Genomic DNA, 17283 nt, shown 5'->3' on the forward strand with positions numbered 1-17283 from the left:
GAAGTGGGACTGTAAGACTTAGCATACCAGGGCAATATAGACCTATAAGACTCTTAAAAGGTACTTAGCAGCAGTACTAAGTCTGCTCCATGAGCACATCCCTCCCAAGAGATGAAACAAATGGCTGAGAAGTGTTGTGCAAAAAGAGAAGGTGATACAATTCTTTCTGGTTCTTTAAGCGGGAGAATGTCAGGTTATGTGATAAAAGCTCATCTGCCCAGCCACAAAGGAACACAGAAGCGTGATGACAGGTGGTCATCCCCTGCAAAACACGCTCTGATGTCACTGCCCCCAGCCCCACCATCACTTTGACTTTACAGCTGCAATCTGTTTGCTTTATTCTGGGAAAAGAAAACACATGAAGAGGGAGAGGAGGTTCCAGCTGGTCAGGACACCCAGGGCTCTGGGGAAGGCCCAGATGCCTGGGTCCTCAGAGGGCAGAGGCTGGGGAAGTGGAGTTTTCTGGAGGAGCTGCCAGGCCCAGCAGCCCCCGGGCGGTGGCAAAGAGGTTGAGCGGTGCAGCACCATCGGTGATGAGGGTCGACTGGAGTCCCAGGCCCTGCAGCAGCTTCACCTGGAGGTAGGCACAGTGCTGGTCATCCCTCCCAGCACACCACAACCCTGGCAGACCACAGCCCCTCCAGCGAGTCCAGGCAGGCACTGCCTCCTAGAAGCCTTGTCCTCCTTGAGCCGCTTCCCCACTCAGACGTGCCCCGTGGAGACCCCTCCCCATGGAGACCCCTACCAACAGCCTGCCCCCACAGGCTCAACACCCACAAAGCCCCACCCGCTGCCCCGAGATCCAACCCCCCCAAGCCAGAGCCCAGCCTCTGCAGCCTCCACCCCTCCAAGAGGCCACGCCTGACGCCACGCCTCCCACAAAATGGCCGCCACTGCGGACCCCGCCCCCTCTTAAGCCACTCCCCATCTTAAGCCACGCCCCTCTTAGGCCCTGCCCCCCTCCTAGGCCACACCCCACCCACCTGCAGCTCAGGCCCAGCCCGGGCGATGTCCCGAATGGTGTCGGGGCCCAGGGCCCTGGCCACCTCCCGCACCCTCGAGGCCTCCACATCTGCCAGCGCCTGGGCCCGCGTCGCCTCTACCTCCGCCCGGGCCCGCTGCGCCTTCACCTCCTGCGCCTGCACCCGCTCCAGCCGCTTCAGCTCCGCCTCCTGGGGGTGCAGAATGCATCGGGCCCGCCCCTTTTGCTGGCGGACACACCCACCACAGGCCCCTCCCGCTGAGCCCACAGGCGTGCTGCTCATAGGTTATATGCCCCCCGTAGGGGCGGGGCTAGAACGGGACACGCCCCCTAGGGCAGCCCCACCCCCTCCTCCCAGCTCCTCCCCAACCCCAGGCAACCTGAGGCACCGTTAGCCCCGCCCCTCCCTCCAGTCCCTGCCCCTCCCTCCAGTCCCTGCCCCTCCCTCCAGGCCCCGCCCCCTCCCTCCAGGCCCCGCCCCCTCCCTCCAGGCCCCGCCCCCTCCCTCCAGGCCCCGCCCCCTCCCTCCAGGCCCCGCCCCAACGCACCGTCTCTATGGCGACAGCCTCAGCCTTGAGCTTGGCCTGGAGGATGGCAGCTTCGCCCTCGATGCGGGCAGCCTCCGCCCGGGCCTGAGCCTCCGCCCGGGCCACCCCCGCGCTCTCCACCGCTGCGCTGTGGGGCTGTGTCACACACCACACCGCCACGGGCCGCACCCCCTCCCACCACGCCTTCCACCCCCAGCCCCGCACCTCCGCCCCAGTGCCCTCGGGGAAGATGGAGGACCACAGTTCACACTGGGAAAGCAGCAGAGCCCCAGCGCACCCTGGGGAGATGGAGGACCCCGGTACACCCAAACCCACTGAGGAAGACCTCAGTGCATGCTGGGAAGATGGAAGACCCCAGTGCCTGTGAGCAAGCAGAAGCCCTCAGAGCCCCCAGGGCAGTGCATAATGAGGAGATGGTTGACCTGAGAGCCTCGAGCTCCAGCAGTTCTCTGCGTGCCCGCTCAGCCTCAGCCTGGTCAAGGAGGCGCTGTCGTTCCAGGCGTCCTCTGGCCTCCTGCGCTAGGCGCTCTGCCTCATGCCTGTTGACAGAGACCAAGGGATGCGAGATGCATGGGACACTGGGGACAGGGTGGGACACAGGCTATGCTGAAGATATGGGGGAAACTGGGGGTGTGGGGAGGCAATGAGGATATGGGGGATGTTGGGAACATGGGGAAACAGGGCATGCTGAGGGTATGTGGCATGTAGGGGATGTGGAAAGACACGGAAGGAAGTTTTGGGACATGGGGAATATGGAGGACATTTGAGGACGTGAGGGACGTGGGGGAGACAGACACAGGGCATGGCAACACAGGGCATATGAAGAGCCAAAAGTAAACATTTGGGGACATGGAGGGACTTCTGGAGAATCAAGGGAGACCTGTCATTGGCCTCCTGGGAGTTAGAGGTGATCCTAACAGCAAATTGGGAGGTGCACTGGAGAAACACAGGTGACATAAGGAGGACTTGGTGGGACATGAGGTGACATGGGGAAACATGGGGACCTAGCAGCAGCCTCCTGGGAGTTGGTGGCAATCTCGATAGCCAGCTGGACACTGCGCTGCAGGGCATCACGGGTGCGCTGGTCCACAGGCTCCACACTCTGGATGTCGACGCTTGTCACCACCAGCCCATTGGGGGCAAAGCGGAGCTGCTCCCGCAAACGCCCACTCTCATCGAAGCCAAACACAGCTGAGCAGATGAGACGATTTGAGTTCTGGGGACATTGGGGACATCAGCGTCACTTGGGGATGTTGAGGCTGTTGGGGCAGTGGGGACACTGGGGAACATACAGGGCTTCATCAATGCTAAACAGAGCCAAGCAGAACAGCCTGTTTGAGTTCTTGGGCATTGGGAAATTCCTGATGTCCCCAAAGACTCTTGGGCACATCAGAGGCTCAGAGGGACAACGGAGACCCAGGGTAATACGCAGGAGCCACAGGGTTATGCCGAGTGACGCAGAAGGGACACATGCAATGTTGGGGGGGGGGGGATGTTGAATCTGAGTGGACCACGGTCACACATGCAACATATGAAGACGTGGGGGCACAGGTGACACAGGATGGTGCACCAATGACCTAGAGTAACATGGTAGGAGGAGGGGGCGGAGGCACTCGTGATGCAGGTGAAAGTGGGGGTACATGGGCTCGACCAAAGGGAAACATGTGTGACCAACAAGACCTTGTGGAAGTCATCAAAGGTGACGGCAGCAACAGCGCCACGCACACGGGAGGCCAGGGCCTTGCAGGCATCACCCACAAAGTCGGGGACACTGAAGAGGCGCCCCAGATCTTTTGGTTCTTCTGGTACCTCAAAGTGCCTGCAAGGAAAGTGTCCTCAGGTCTCTCCCACCCCAGAGTGCTCCCACCCTGGTCCTGACCCTGGCCTGATCCCACTCCCACTGCCATAACCCACCTCTGTCCCAGAACCACCAACCAAAGGCCAAAGCATCAGGCTCCACCCAGCTGCCAAGCTGCACCTCTTGGCTCTAGCACGTGCTCCTTAACTAAAGGCTCTGTCCCCAGTGATGACCCAGGATCTGGTCCGTCCCCATATTGTTGTCAGTGCCTCCACCAGATCCTGCCCCACCTCCTCCTTGTCCTCCTAGCCCAGTCCTGCCCAAGCAGCATCACTGCCCGATAACCCCGACGCCACCCACGGCCTAACCATGGCCCCACAGCCCAAGTCCTGATCCCACAGGGCTCAAGGCCCTATCCCCAGCATCCAAAACTATCCCAAATCTAACCCCGACCCCAGCCCTAGCCATGTCCCCAAGGCTCACACCCAATCCCATCCCACACCATTTACCTGAGACGGTTCCAGGCCCCCACCCTCATCACCCGTCCCCATGGCCCACCGACATAAGCCTCACCCACCAGTTGTAGGCCAGCTGGAGCTGGAGGCGGGCATGGTCAGCAGTCTCGATGGTCACGATGTCGGCACAGAAGTCGGGGCCAAGACGGAGGCAGAGACTGCGGCGGGCATGGGGCCGCTTGGGGCGGCCTGCTGAGAGGGACAGGACCGTCAGCTGCTCCCCAGGACCCAGCACCACCAGTTCAGGGCCCAGCACCACCCTGCAACACAGCAAGAACACACCAAAGATAAGCCATGACACAGGTCCCAGCACTGTCACATGCACCACGGAGACCGATACCACCCACAGCATGTCAAGGACATGCTGTGACCCATGGGTGGAGGCATAGTCACACTGGAGCCCAACACTACCCTGTGTTATAACAAGGACATGGAAAGGATATGGGTCACATGCTGAGGATACAGGTCACAAGACGGGGACACACCAAGGACTTATCACAGAACCACAGAATCCCAGACTGGCTGATGCTGGAAGGCAACTCTGGAGGTCACCTGGTCCAAGCCTCCTGCTCAAACAGGGCCACCTAGAGCCAGTTGCCCAGGACCACATCCAGACAGCTATCTCCAAGGTGGGAGACTCCACAACCTCTCTGCGCAGCCTGTGCCAGTGCTCAGTCACCCTCATAGTGAAAAAGCATTTTCTGAGGCTCAGAGGGAACCTCTTATGATTCAATTTGATCCCATTGCCTCTTGTTCTGGCACTGGGCACCACTGAAAAGAGCCTGGCTCCATCTTCTTTGACCACCCCTGCACTCAGGTGTTTATCTACATTGATAAGATCCTCCACCAAGGCTTCTCTTCTCAAAGCTCAAGAGTCCAGCTCCCGCAGCCTTTCCTCCAGGAGATGTGCTCCAAGACCTTTATCATTTCTGTGGCCCTTTATTGGACTCTCCCTGCAGGATGGGCAGGTTGCTCTTGTAATGGAGAGCCCAGAACTGGATGCATTGCTCCAGGTGTGGCTTCACCAGTGCTGAGCAGAGAGGTGCATTACCTCAACCTGCTGGCAACACGTTGCCTAATGCAACCACTAGCTGTCACTGTGGCAAGGGCACATTTCTAGCTTATGTTGGACTTAGTGTCCACCAGGACCACATTTTGCAGAACATTTTCTGCAAAGTTGCTCTGTAGCTGGGCAGCCCCAGCATAAATGGTGTGTGGGGCTGTCCCTCCCCAGGTTCAGGACTTTGTACTTGTCTGTGTTGAACTCCATGAGGTTTCTGCCTGTCCAGTTCTCCAGCCTATCCAGGTCCAGGCCCTCCTGTGTTACAGCAGCAGGACCCTCTGGCATCTCAGCTATTCCCCCCAGCTTTGTATCAATCACAGACTGGCTGAGGATCCACTCTGCCCCCACTGTCCAGATAATTACTGGAGATGTCAAATATGACTGGAGTGAGTACTGATCCCTGGGGTACACCACCGGTTACTGGCCTCCAACTAGACTCCATGCCACTGGTCACCACCTTCTGGGCTCAGCTGCTGAGCCACTCTTCAGTCCACCCTGTTCTGTGCTCATCCAGCCCAGGCTGCAGCAGCTTGCCAATGAGGATCTTATGGGGGACTGTGTCAAAGGCCTTCCTGAAGCCCAGATAGACCATATCCACTGGTCTCCCCTTGTCTACCTGGCCAGTCATTTCATCACAGAATGCTATCAACCACGTTCATCAAGCATGACTTCCCCTTGGTAAATCCACGCTGACTGCTGTTCCTGATGATTTTCTTGTCTTTCCTGTGCCTGGAGATGGTTGCCAGAATTAGCTGCTCCATCACCTTCCAAGGGATTGAGGTGAGGCTGATGGGCCTGTAGTTCCTTGGCTCCTCCTTTTTGCCCTTGAAGAAAAGTGTAGCGCTTGCTTTCCTCCATTCCTTGGGCATCTCTCCCAGTTATCACGATCGTTCAAAGATCACCAAGCATGGCGTTGCAATGACATCAGCCAGCTACTTCACCACTTGTAGTTGCATCCCACCAGGGACTACAAAACTATATATACCCAGTTTGCTTAAGTATCCTCAAATCTGATCCTCTGCCACCAAGGGCATGCCTTACTCCAAGCTTTCTCCCTGGTCTCCAGAGCCTAGGATACCTGAAGACTGGTGTGTCTAATATAGACCGAGGCGAAGGTGGCATTCATTGCCACAGCCTTTTCTACATCCTGTGTCACTAGGTCCCCTGCCTCATGCAGCACTAGGCCCATATTTTCTTTAGTCTTCCTTTTGCCCTTTCTGTACTTGCAGAAGCCCTTCTTGTTACCTTTGACATCCATTGCCAGATTCAGCTCTAGGTGGGCATTGGCTTTCCTATCTGCAACCCTGCATGCTTGGACAGTGTCTCCATTTTCCTCTTAGGTTACCTGTCCCTGCTTCCATTTTCTGCATGTTTCCTTTTTCTGTTTGAGTTTGGCCAGGCTTGTTTATCCATGCAGATCTCCTGACATTGTTGACTTACTTCCTGCTCTTGGGATGGACTGCTCCTGAGCTTGGAGAAGGTAAGATTTCAGAACCCCATAGGACTCTTCCAAGCAGGTCTTTGGAGAAGCCATAGTCTGCCCTCCTAAAGTCCAGGCTTGTGATCTTGCTTTTTGCCTTGCTTCCTCCCCTCAGGAGCCTGAACTCCACCATCTCATGGTTACTGCAACCATGGCTGCCTTTGACGTTCATATCCACGTATCCTGCAACTGAACACAGATCTCTAATTCCTTTTGTTGATACCCCATGCTGCATGCAATAGGATACAGACCCTTCAGAAGAGGCTCCCCAATGTGCTCATTTCCCAGAAAGTGTATGTTTTCTTTCCCCATAATCACGTCTTGTAGGCACATACATGCTTACGGACAAACACTCATGGTGATCCTGCTTCACAACTCCTCCTCACCAGAAGGATCAAGGAGACCGCCACCTGGGCCTCACACCCCTGATTATCGCCCCCAGAGTTCTCTAGTCACATTTGATACTCTCCAGGTAGCTCCTTGCAGTATCATTGGTGCCCACATAAAAGCTCAGCAGGGGAGTAATAGCCAGAGGGTTGGACTAGCTTTGGCAGTCCTTCCAGAACATCCTGGATCTGGGCCCCCAGCAGGCAGCAAAAGAGGCCAGGTTGACCAGTGGGTGCCTCCATCCCCTGAAGCAGACAGACGCCCACCAGTATCACTCACCAATTCCTCCCGTTGCTCCTACATGGCTCAGGGTCAGTCTGCCCAGATGCTTCATTTAAAACACACCCGGCTCCTGCCTCCTCAGCTTTGAGGGCAGCAAACTTACTACGCAGCTGCAAGCCTTCACGGGGAGCAGGACCACTCCTCTTGTCATCGGAAACCTCCAGCTTCCAGCCTTTGCCTTCCTCAGAGTTTGCACATACCACTCTGCTAGGAACAGGCTCTGTCTAGCTCACATGCCAAGGACATGCCATGACATGGAGGTCCCTGCTTCTGCTCCCCAGGGCCCCATACCACCAACTCAGAGCCCAGCACCAGCCTGCAGGGTCACATGCCACAGATATGCCAAGGATATGGATCATACCCAAGGACATGCTGCAGACACACCAAACACATGCTAGGATACATGGGTCCCCACGCTGTCACCCAGTCCTCAGGGCCCAGACCACCATCTCAGGGCCTAGAACCACCCAGCAACATGCCAGAGACACAGGTGAGTGGTCTAGGCACATGAAGGACATGCCATGCCACGTGTCCCAGCATTATCACCTGCTCCCTAGTCCCCAGTACCACCAGCTTGGAGCCTAGTACCACCCTGTACCTACATACACCAACTTCAGGCTATAGACACTGGCCACATGCCAAGGACATGCAATGACAGGTAGGTTCCTGCACCACCACCTGCTCCTCAGGGCTCAGGACCACCAGAATGGGGCCTAACACTATCCTGGGCCAGTACATGCTGATGACACACCAAGGACATGAGTTACATGCCAAGGACATGCAATGAAATGCAGGTCCCTGCATTGTCACCTGCTCCTTACGGCCCATCACCAGCCTGTGGGATCACACACCAAGGACATGAGTTACGTGACAGAGACATGCCAAGGACGTGTTATGAGTCTCTACACTGTCACCTGGTCCCCAGGGCCCTGCATGGCCAGCTCAAAACGCAGCACGACTTCACAACCTGTCAAGGACATGCAAAGGGTCAAATGCCAAAGTACATTGGGTCTGGCTGGGATGGAGTTAATTTTCTTCATAGCAGCTCGTATGGTGCTGTGGTTTGGATTTGGGACCAAAACAGTGCTTATAACACACCAAGGTTTCAGCTACTGCCTAACTGCACAGCACCAAGGCCTTCTCTGCTTCTCCGGCTGCCCTGCAAGCAAGGAGGCTCAGGGTGGGCAATAAGATGGGAGGGGACACAGCCAGGACAGCTGACCCCAACTGGCCAAAAGGCTATTCCAAACTGTATGACATCATAAAAGTTGGTATTTTATAAAAGCTGGGAGAAAGGAGGAAGAAGAGGGACATTTGGAATGCTGGCATCTGTCTTCCCAAGTAACCATTGCACATGATGAGCCCTGCTCATCGTAAGCCCTGGGAATGGCTGAACATCACCTGCTGATGGCAAGTAGTGAATGAACTCATTGTTAGATTTCTCTTGCTTACACACAGAGCTTTTACTTTACCAACTAAACTTTATCTCAACATGAGACTTTCCTCACCTTTACCTTTCCAATTCTCTCCCCCATCCCACTGGGGGAAGTGAGCAAGCAGCTGCGTGGTGCCAAGTGCCAAGCAGCCTAACAGGGTTAAACCCACAACACAAGGACATGCCAAGGACACACAAGTCCCCACACCATCACCTGCTCCCTGGGACTTGGCACCACCAACACTGGGCCCTACATGGATCAGTGGGGCCACCTACCACAGACGTGCCAAGGACATTAGTCACATGCCCAGGACACACCAAAGATGTACAGGTCCCAGTAACATCATCTAAACCCAGCACCACCCCCTGCATCACCTCCGTGCCCAAATCCTCCTCCTGCGTCCCCCCCACCATATCCACCACGTCCCTTCCCCGCCATGTCCAGAACCACAGGTGCTCACCGTGCTCGCCGCTCCCGGTAGTCGTAGACCTGCACAGCAGCATTGTGGGGCACCTGGTAGGTGACGGCACGGGTGCGGTCACGGTGTTGGACCCCAGCATCCAGGCTTGAGGAGGAAGGGACCCCAGCATCCAGGCCAGTGCTGTCTCCACGGGCTTCGGCCAGCAGTGCCTCCACCCCAGGGGGCAGCTCCTTCTCCCACAGCTCCTCGGCCTCCGTCAACATGTAGGTCTGGCCCGTCACCACCCGCACCTGCATTCACACCCACCTCACAGTGCTGCTGGGTTGGGACGGCCGCTGGGGGCACTGGGAAGGGATTTGGAGGGCACTGGAAGCACTTGGAGGGTGTATGAATGCATTAGGAGGGGGACTGGGAGCATTGGGAGTTTGGGGGTACTAGAATGGGTATAAGGGATACTGGGAGCACTAGGGTCGTGTGTCTGGGGACATTGGGAAGGTTTGGGGGAACTGGATTGGGGTTTGGATGCACTGGAAGCAGATATACTGTATAGTGGGAGCCCTGGGATGGACTGTGGGAGGTGATGGGGGGTACTGAGAAGGGGGCCAGGGAGCACTGGAAGCACGACTGGGGCCACATGGGATACTGGGAGCACTGGAAGGCATTGTGTGGAACACTGGGATAGGTTACAGGGGTATTGGGAGCACTGGGAAGGGAGCTGGAGGCACTAAGATGGATTTTGGGAGCACTGGGAGAGGGTCTGGGGATACTGGAATGGGATATGGGGGCACTGGGGGAACGTGGAACACTGGCAGGAGAACTGGGGGCACTGGGCGTGGGAGTGGAGGGCTATAGTGAGCTTGCAAGATTACTTGGGCTATCGGGAGTCCTAGTTGTTTTGGGGAACTACGGGGAGCTATGTGCATTATGGGAAGCTACTGAGGGCAATGGGGGGGGACCTACAGGCATCTGTGGGGGCCACAGGATGCTATAGAGGGCTGTGGGTGAGTGGGAAATGTTTATGTGGGTCTACAGAGGACTATGGGGGGTTATAAGGAGCTGCAGGGGTCTATGGAGAACTACAGAGTGCTGTAGGGGAGCTCTAGAAGTCTACAGGGGGCAGTAACGGGGTTACGGGGAGCCACAGAGAGCTAAAAGAGGCTATAAGGCAGTTACAGGAGACATTATGGGCTATAGGAGGCCACAGGAAACTCAGCTATAGGGAGCCATGAGCTCCAGGGGAGCTATAGCAGCAGGGCAGGCACCTTGCCAGTGCGGATGTCGCGCACATAAATGCCCTCGTTGTCAGCTAGGGCCACAGCCCGGCGACGTTCCAGCACAGCCACCTCGGCAGGTGGCACATACTCGAGGGGGCCCCGGGCCAGCCAGCGGTCACCTGCACGCCGTGTCACCTCTGTCCCTTCCTGGGGATGTGGGGATACCATCAGCAACCAGCCTGGGGATGCAGGGACACACGGACCCCTACCCAACCCCTGGCTGGGGACAGGGGGACACACGCACATCTCATGGCCCTCTGCTACCAGCCAGTCTGACGACATGGAGACAGGGACCACCCCCACCGCCTGCTAGCTTGGGGACAGCATCCCCTCCCATTGTCCTCTGCTACCCACCTGGCTTGGAGACCCAATGATAAAGACAGATTGTCCCCTCAAGTGTCCCCTGAGGCCTCCATAACCCCCCAGACATCCCTCACATACCCAACTGCCCCCAGGTACCTGACCGTCCCCCATGACATCTAACCACCAGTGGGTCCCCCAGTTGTCCCCTTTGTCCCCCAATCACTCCTGGTTGCCGCAGTCATCCCAGGCTCCCTGGACCCCCAGTTTCTCCCAGGTGCCTCCAGGTGATCCTGCAAGCCTGGGTGTCCTCTGGGTCACCTCATTGGTGTCCTTGATGGTCTGGAGTGCCTGAAGCAGTAGCCCCTCATCCTCAGACAGCACAAAGACATCCTGGATGCCAGCCTGGAGCCGCTCGCCTGGTTGCAGAAAGAAGGACTTCTCCCCCTGGGGACATGGGAATGTGTCACCAGCAGGGCAAGGATGTGGCAACGTGGTGAGGACATGGGGCAGGGGCGTGAGGATACGGTGATACACAGTACCGGGATATGTGGATGGGGGCATTAGGGCCCCTTAAGGATTCCTCTGGGTCCCTGTGGACCACTTTCAAGACCTTCAGGAATGTCTACAGGTACATCAAGGCCAACTTCAAGTCCCTGGGGACCAACCATGGCCTGCTGTAGAAGCTTAGCATCCCTCATCAACACATTAAGGCTAATTTAGGTGTTGTAGGGTCCCTTGAGACCATCTTTGAGACATTTGGGGATGCCTATGTGTACATTAGGGCCACCTGTGGGCTCCTTGGGGGCACTCAGGGCACCTTGGGGACACCTTAGGGGTCATGTCAGGATCCCTCAGGGATAACTTTGGGACTTTAAGGGATGCCTCAGAGATGCATTAGGGTCCCTCGGGGCCACCTTTGAGACCTCTGGGGACACCTATGCATATACCAGATTCCCTCAGAGCCATCTGTGTGGCCCTTGGGGCCACCCTCAGGCCCTGGGGTCCACACTTGGGACCCTTGGGGCACCTTACTGTCCCCCGCTGATACATTAGGGGCACATTATGTCTTAGAGCTACTCAGGACCACCCTTGATACCTGTGGGGAAGCTAAAGCCACAATAGGTCACCTGCAAGTCCCTGGGGACCACCCTTGGTTCCCTGGGGTGCCCACCTTGATAACACGCTGCTGGCCCAACTGGGGCTGCCCGTTGGGCCCCACGGGGTCGAGCACCACGCAGTACTGCCGGGGACCCAGCGTCGTCACCTGCACCTCAGCCACCACCTCCTCGAACACCTCTGGGACATAGGCCTCGCTCTGCTCCTGCGTCACCAGCCACTCCTCACCCGTGCGGCGCACCCGGCCCTGTGCATCCTCAAAGGTCCGTACGGCTCGCAGGTGCAGGGCTTTCTACAGGAGGGAGGGACACAGTGGGTGACGGGACACCAAAAGCTGGCCCCACCAGGCCTTGTCACCTGTGTGGGCAAGGAGACAGGGTTATGGGACTTCAAACTTGTCCCAGATGGTTCTTGTTATGTGTGGGTGAAGGGAAGACAGGGACACAGTGGATTGCAGCAGGGCTGGACCCTCTAGAGAGTCCTTGTCACCCACAGGTGCAGGGAAAAAGGGGACACAGTGGGCTTGGGGCGGGGGGAATGGGCCCCTCAAACATATCCCCAAGGAGCCTCATCACCTGCAGGTGCGGGGGGCAAAGACATCAAGACCTGTCCCAGAGTGGCCTCATTACTTACGCAAGCAGGGGGACAGGGATGGGGTGGGTGGAGGGGACACGACTCTCTGGAGAGTCCTTGTCACCCATGAGCACAGTGGGGACAGAGACACAGCAGGTCGGGGGGAGACAGGACTCTGAAGGGTCCTCATCACATGTGGGTGCAGGGGGCGCAGGGGGGGGATGGTACCCCACACCTATCCTGGAAGGTCACTTGTCACCATGGGTGCAGGAGAATAGGGACACAGAACCCCCAAACCCATCCTGAAAGGTCCTTATCACCTGTCTGTGCCCGGAGCATGTAATAGGACCCCCAAACCAGAAGGTCTTTGTTACCTATGAGTGCAGCAGGAATGGGGTCATGGTGGGCTGGTGGGGGCAGGATACCCAGAGGGTCCACATCACCCCCTGAGGCAGGGGAAACAAACGCATCATAGTTGAAGGGAACAGTACCCCTCACACAGTCCTCATCACCCATGGGTGCAGGGGGCATGGCAACGGGGTGGGTTGGAAGGGGACAGGATCCATAGGTCCCCCAGAGGGTTCTCATCACCCATGGGTGCAATGGGGACAGTGCCATGATGGATCAGGGTGATAAGACCCTTCGCCCATCCTGGAGGGCCCCTGTCACACCCATGGTTGCAGGAGAATAGGTACGTGGACCCCCAAACCCAGTCCAGAGGGACCTCATCACCACAGGCACCACGGGCATGGCAGCACTATGGGCTCAGGTCCTGGAGAGTCCCTGTCATCTGCAGGTGCAGGGGAAACCATGGGCAAGGGTCACGATGCCAGGTACCTTGTCAGTGAGGACGTAGGCATCCACAACGTCGACCACCTCCTCGTAGACACCGGGCAGGTAGGCACCCACCCGCTTCACCAGCCACTCCTCCCCTGGGAGCAGAGGGATGGGGCTAAGGATGCTGCAGTGCTGGGCAGCATGGGGACTGGGAGTCCCAGCGGTACTGGGACGGGATGGGTTTTGAGGGGACTGGGGTTATATGCAGGTCCTAAGGGTGCTAAGCATCCTATGGATCTTAAGTGTCCTAGGAGTGCTGGGAGCAAAGGGTCCTAGGGGGCAGATGGGAGAATCCTAAGGGTGCTGGAAGTACTGGTAGCTATGGGAGCCCTGTGGGTACTGGGGATCTTGATGAGGGGCTAGGGGATAAGACAGGGTCCCACAGGTGCTATGGGAGAGGAGGGAGGTTATGGGGGGGCAGGATGGGTGTTTTGGGGATCACAGGGGCGCTGTGGGGTCAGACAGGGATGCTGGAGGTGCTGTGGGGTGAGAGGGGGTGATGGACAGTGGAATGGGAATGCTGGAGACCCCAGGGAAGCTGAGGGATGAGGCAAATGTCCCATACATGTTGCAGTGTGGGGGGGTGTGCCCAGGGGTGCTTCTGAATAACACAGAAATCCCATGGGTGTTAGGGGGTGACACAGGGCTCCCAGTGGTGCTGGAGGGGTCCCATGGGTGCTCAGGATGCTAGGAGTCCCAGGAGGGCTGTCAGACAACATAGAAGGTGCGTGCATGCTGGGAGGAGACACAAGGATTGTGGGGGTGCTTGGGGTCCCAGGAGTCCTGGGAGATGGGTTGGGGCGCTGCAGGCTCCATGGGCACTCTCAGATGACACGGAGCTCCCATGGGTGCTAAAGAGCAACACGGGGGTCACAGAGGGGCTGGAGGGTGAGAAGAGGATCCCGGGGTACGGGGCATGGTGTCCCAGGGTGTCCCAGGGCTGCCTTCAGGCAACACTGAGGTCCCATGGGTGCTGAGAGGGTGGACACCAGAGGCACAGGGTGACATTGAGCCAGCTAACACCGAGGCCACTGAGTTAGGGCTGAACCCAGGGAGCCCTGGAGTGTCACCGGGTGCAACTGGGTGTCCACGAGTGCTACCTGTGACACGGCGGATGCCCTGACGGTCGAGGCACTCCTTGCGTGCTCGCAGGCGGATGGCCTGGTTGTGCCCAATGACAGTGGCCTGCAGCGTCTCGGCCACCTCCACCTCCTTGCGGGGGATGTAGGTACCTGCATGTAGGCAGCACCATCAGCCCCCAGCTCCCTGAGGTCTCACCAGGGGGGTCCGCAGGAGGGTGTCCCTGCTCACCAGGGCCCTCGAAGAGCCACTCGTCGCCTGCTACAAACTTGTTAGAATCCTCATCCTCAAAGTCAAGCAGGGCCCGAAGGCGCAGGGCAGTGTCAGCCAGCACCACCTGCAGTGGGGTGACACCCTGGGTACACAGGTGTCGGAAGAGTTGAGTGAGACAGCGTGGGGACATGGGCATCATAGTGGAGGCACGGCAGATGTGGAGGGTCAGAGGGATCGTTTCAGGGGTTGTCCTGGGGACACAGTAGAAGACATGGGGACACAAAGTGGTCACTGCAGGAGATGTAGATGGGAAGTGTCACTGTGGACTAGGTGGGGACACGGGGTCACGACAGGGCTGTGAGGGTAAGGGGGGTACAAGGGTCCTTGCAAGGAAATGGTGGACATGGGGGTCATTGTGATGGACCTGAGTGGAACCCTGGGGACTGGAACACAGGTTTTCACCATGGGGGATGTGGGCGAGAGGCTGGGGATGGGGACACTACAGGGGCACGAGTGACACTATGGAGACAGAAGACACTGAAGGGATTGGAAACACTGCAGGGACACCTTGGGGAGAGGTACACAGGCTCAGCACAAGGACAAGGACTACACGCTGATGGGGGTCTCTAGGATAAACTCTGGGCCATGAGATGGCTAGAGGCGGTATGGAAGAGAACGGGGAGCTATATGGGCTATAGGAGCTGTGAGAAACAAGAGGGGGATTAGAGGAGCTACAGGGGCTATGGGTAGCCACGGAAGGTTAGAGATGTGTTACCGAGAGGGATTGTGGAGTCTATAGAAGTTACAGGAGGCTGGGGGGTGGGAGAGTGGGAGGGAGTAGAGGAAGTATAGGGGTGCCAAATGAACTGTAGGAGCTACAGGGGTGCTGTAGGGCATGTAAAGAGCTGCAGGAAAACATGAGCAGGTAGCTGGAAAGATTACCGAAAAACCCAGTGGGCTACAGGAACTATAAGAGAGCCATTGGTGAGCTAGAGGTGTTCCAGGGGTCGTGAAGGGCTAAAATAGCTGAAGAAGCTATAGGGGACCACCGCAAACTGCAACTATGGAAGCTATAAGAGGCCACGGTGGGGCTAAGAGTTATAGAAGACTGTCATATGCTACAAGAGCTGGGTGGTTGCCTATAATTACCAGGAAGGCTACAGGGGACTGTGGGGGCACTGCAGGGTGGGGGTTGTTACAGGTACCTGCTGGAGCTCCTCGCCAGGGTACAGGGGGAAGGGCTCCTGGGCCAGGCGGACATCGAGGTCAGCATGCCGTAGACGGACCTGTCCCGCGCCATCGACCAGCACAGCCCCCGTAGGGCTCCGGGCCACAGGGTTGAGCACCACGCAGTAGTGGCGGGGGGGCACCATCACCATGCGTTTGGGCGCAAACACCACCCTGTGGGTTACCCCCACACTGCTCCCCTCAGCTCTAAAGAGCCCCCAAGGCCCTATGGAACCCCTCAAGTCCTCCACAGCCCAGTCGAGCCCCACAGCCCTCCTATGGCCCTCTACAGCCTTATGGAACCAACTCAGTCCTATAGAGCTCCTACAATCCTACAGGACCCTCAAAAAAAAAAAAAAAACAAAAAAAACAGCCCCACAGAGCCCCTGCAGCCCTTTACAACTCCAACAAGACCTATTCCCCCCCCCCTCCCAGGGCCCATGGAGTCCACATAGTCCTATAGAGACCCCCAACATCTCCCACAGTTGTAAAGAGCCCCTACAGAGCTCCCTCAAACATCAGTCACAGCCCTGTAAATCCAGATCACTGGACAGATCACTGGACAGATCACTGCAGTCCTGCCAACCGCAGCGTGGTACTCCCATCCCACAGCCGCCCTTCCCTGACATAGCATCCACGTCTTTCGATGCTGCCAGATGTAGGAAGGAGACTCCCCAACGCATACATGTCTCCCTGCCCCAAAGCGCCCACCTCTCGTGGTCCTGCCGGATGTAGGTGTGGGGCCCAACCTCCACACGAGTGACATTGCTGTTGAGGTCCAGCACGTGGACATAGTGGTAGGGGGGTATGCGGATCACAGGGTCTTCCATCGCGTAGGAGGCTTCACTGGGCAACGGGAGACTTTGCCACGGGGACAGGCGAGCTTGCTGTGGGACAGAACAGCCTGTTGTGGCTCACTGTGGGAGCGGTAGGCCTTGTCACAGGCTAGAAAAGCTCTCCACAGGGCAGGTGAAGTCCCTGGAGGGCAGATGAAGTTGCCACGGGGTGGATGAGATTGCCAGGGGAGCAGAAGACCTTGCTGTGAACTCACAGTGGGGTAGGAGACCACGTCACAGCTCACTGAGAGACCTCGCCATGGGCTCTGCAGTGGGGTGAGAGACTATGTCACGAGACAGAAGGGCTTGCCAGAAGGCAGACGAGCTCGCTGCAGGGCAAAAGACTTCTCCAGGGAGAAGGCGAGCTCGCTGTGGGCTGGGCAATCTCGCCGCGGGGAAGACGACCTCACCGTGCCGCGGGTAAGCTCACCACGGGCTGCGACACCTCAAGATGGATGGGAGACCTCGCCGCGGGGCCGGAGAGCTTTCTGCCGGGCAGATGACCTTGTCGCGGGGCAGGAGACCTCACCTGGCGTGGCGCCGGAGATGACCTCGCCGGGGGCGGGGGGGGGGAAGCAGGAGATCTCCCCTGGGACACAACACCCGGCGGCAGAGCCCGGAAGAGCTCTTTGCCTTTGTCCTGGCCCAGCCCTGCAGGCAGGCAGGGCCCAGCCCACCGGGGCCGCCCCCCGGGCCCGCATCTGCCCCCGCCCGCGGCAGGGCTGACCCCCGGCAGGCCGTGCCCGTGCCCCCCCCGGATTTACCCCAGGTAAGGGGAGGATTTACGCAGGGCAGGGCTCGTCCCAGCCCCCGCGCCCCGAGGCGGATCTGCCCCGGGCGGGTCCCTGATCCGTGGAAGAACTCTGTAACTCAAAGCAAATGAGTTATAAAGTAGGTATGTGGTTTATTTCG

At 57.9% G+C, this 17283-nt stretch overlaps 1 protein-coding gene across 4 annotated transcripts; it reads right to left on the reverse strand.

The window, feature by feature from the left end:
* Positions 1 to 321: 321 nt before the first annotated feature.
* On the reverse strand, positions 322 to 17032 carry MVP (major vault protein). 4 transcript variants are annotated; one of them, XM_083813962.1, is made up of 18 exons: positions 16802 to 16944; positions 16587 to 16637; positions 16247 to 16422; positions 15514 to 15709; positions 14327 to 14450; positions 14116 to 14247; positions 13016 to 13110; positions 11661 to 11897; positions 10808 to 10933; positions 10175 to 10333; positions 8952 to 9202; positions 3906 to 4103; positions 3211 to 3349; positions 2535 to 2746; positions 1953 to 2069; positions 1531 to 1657; positions 984 to 1172; positions 322 to 574 (listed from the first exon to the last, which is right to left on the reverse strand). In XM_083813962.1, the coding sequence occupies exons 3-18, from the start codon at positions 16363 to 16365 to the stop codon at positions 431 to 433; spliced, it is 2565 nt and encodes an 854-aa protein (XP_083670088.1). In that variant the 5' UTR covers positions 16366 to 16422; positions 16587 to 16637; positions 16802 to 16944; the 3' UTR covers positions 322 to 430. The 4 variants fall into 4 exon arrangements, with proteins under 4 accessions (XP_083670088.1, XP_083670089.1, XP_083670090.1 ...); XM_083813963.1 differs by having other exon boundaries at positions 16782 to 16913; XM_083813964.1 differs by lacking the exon at positions 16587 to 16637 and having other exon boundaries at positions 16901 to 17032.
* Between the last annotated feature and the right edge of the window lie 251 nt (positions 17033 to 17283).

The sequence above is a fragment of the Anser anser genome, assembly GCF_964211835.1.
Source record: "Anser anser genome assembly, chromosome: 29".
NCBI lineage: Eukaryota > Metazoa > Chordata > Aves > Anseriformes > Anatidae > Anser > Anser anser.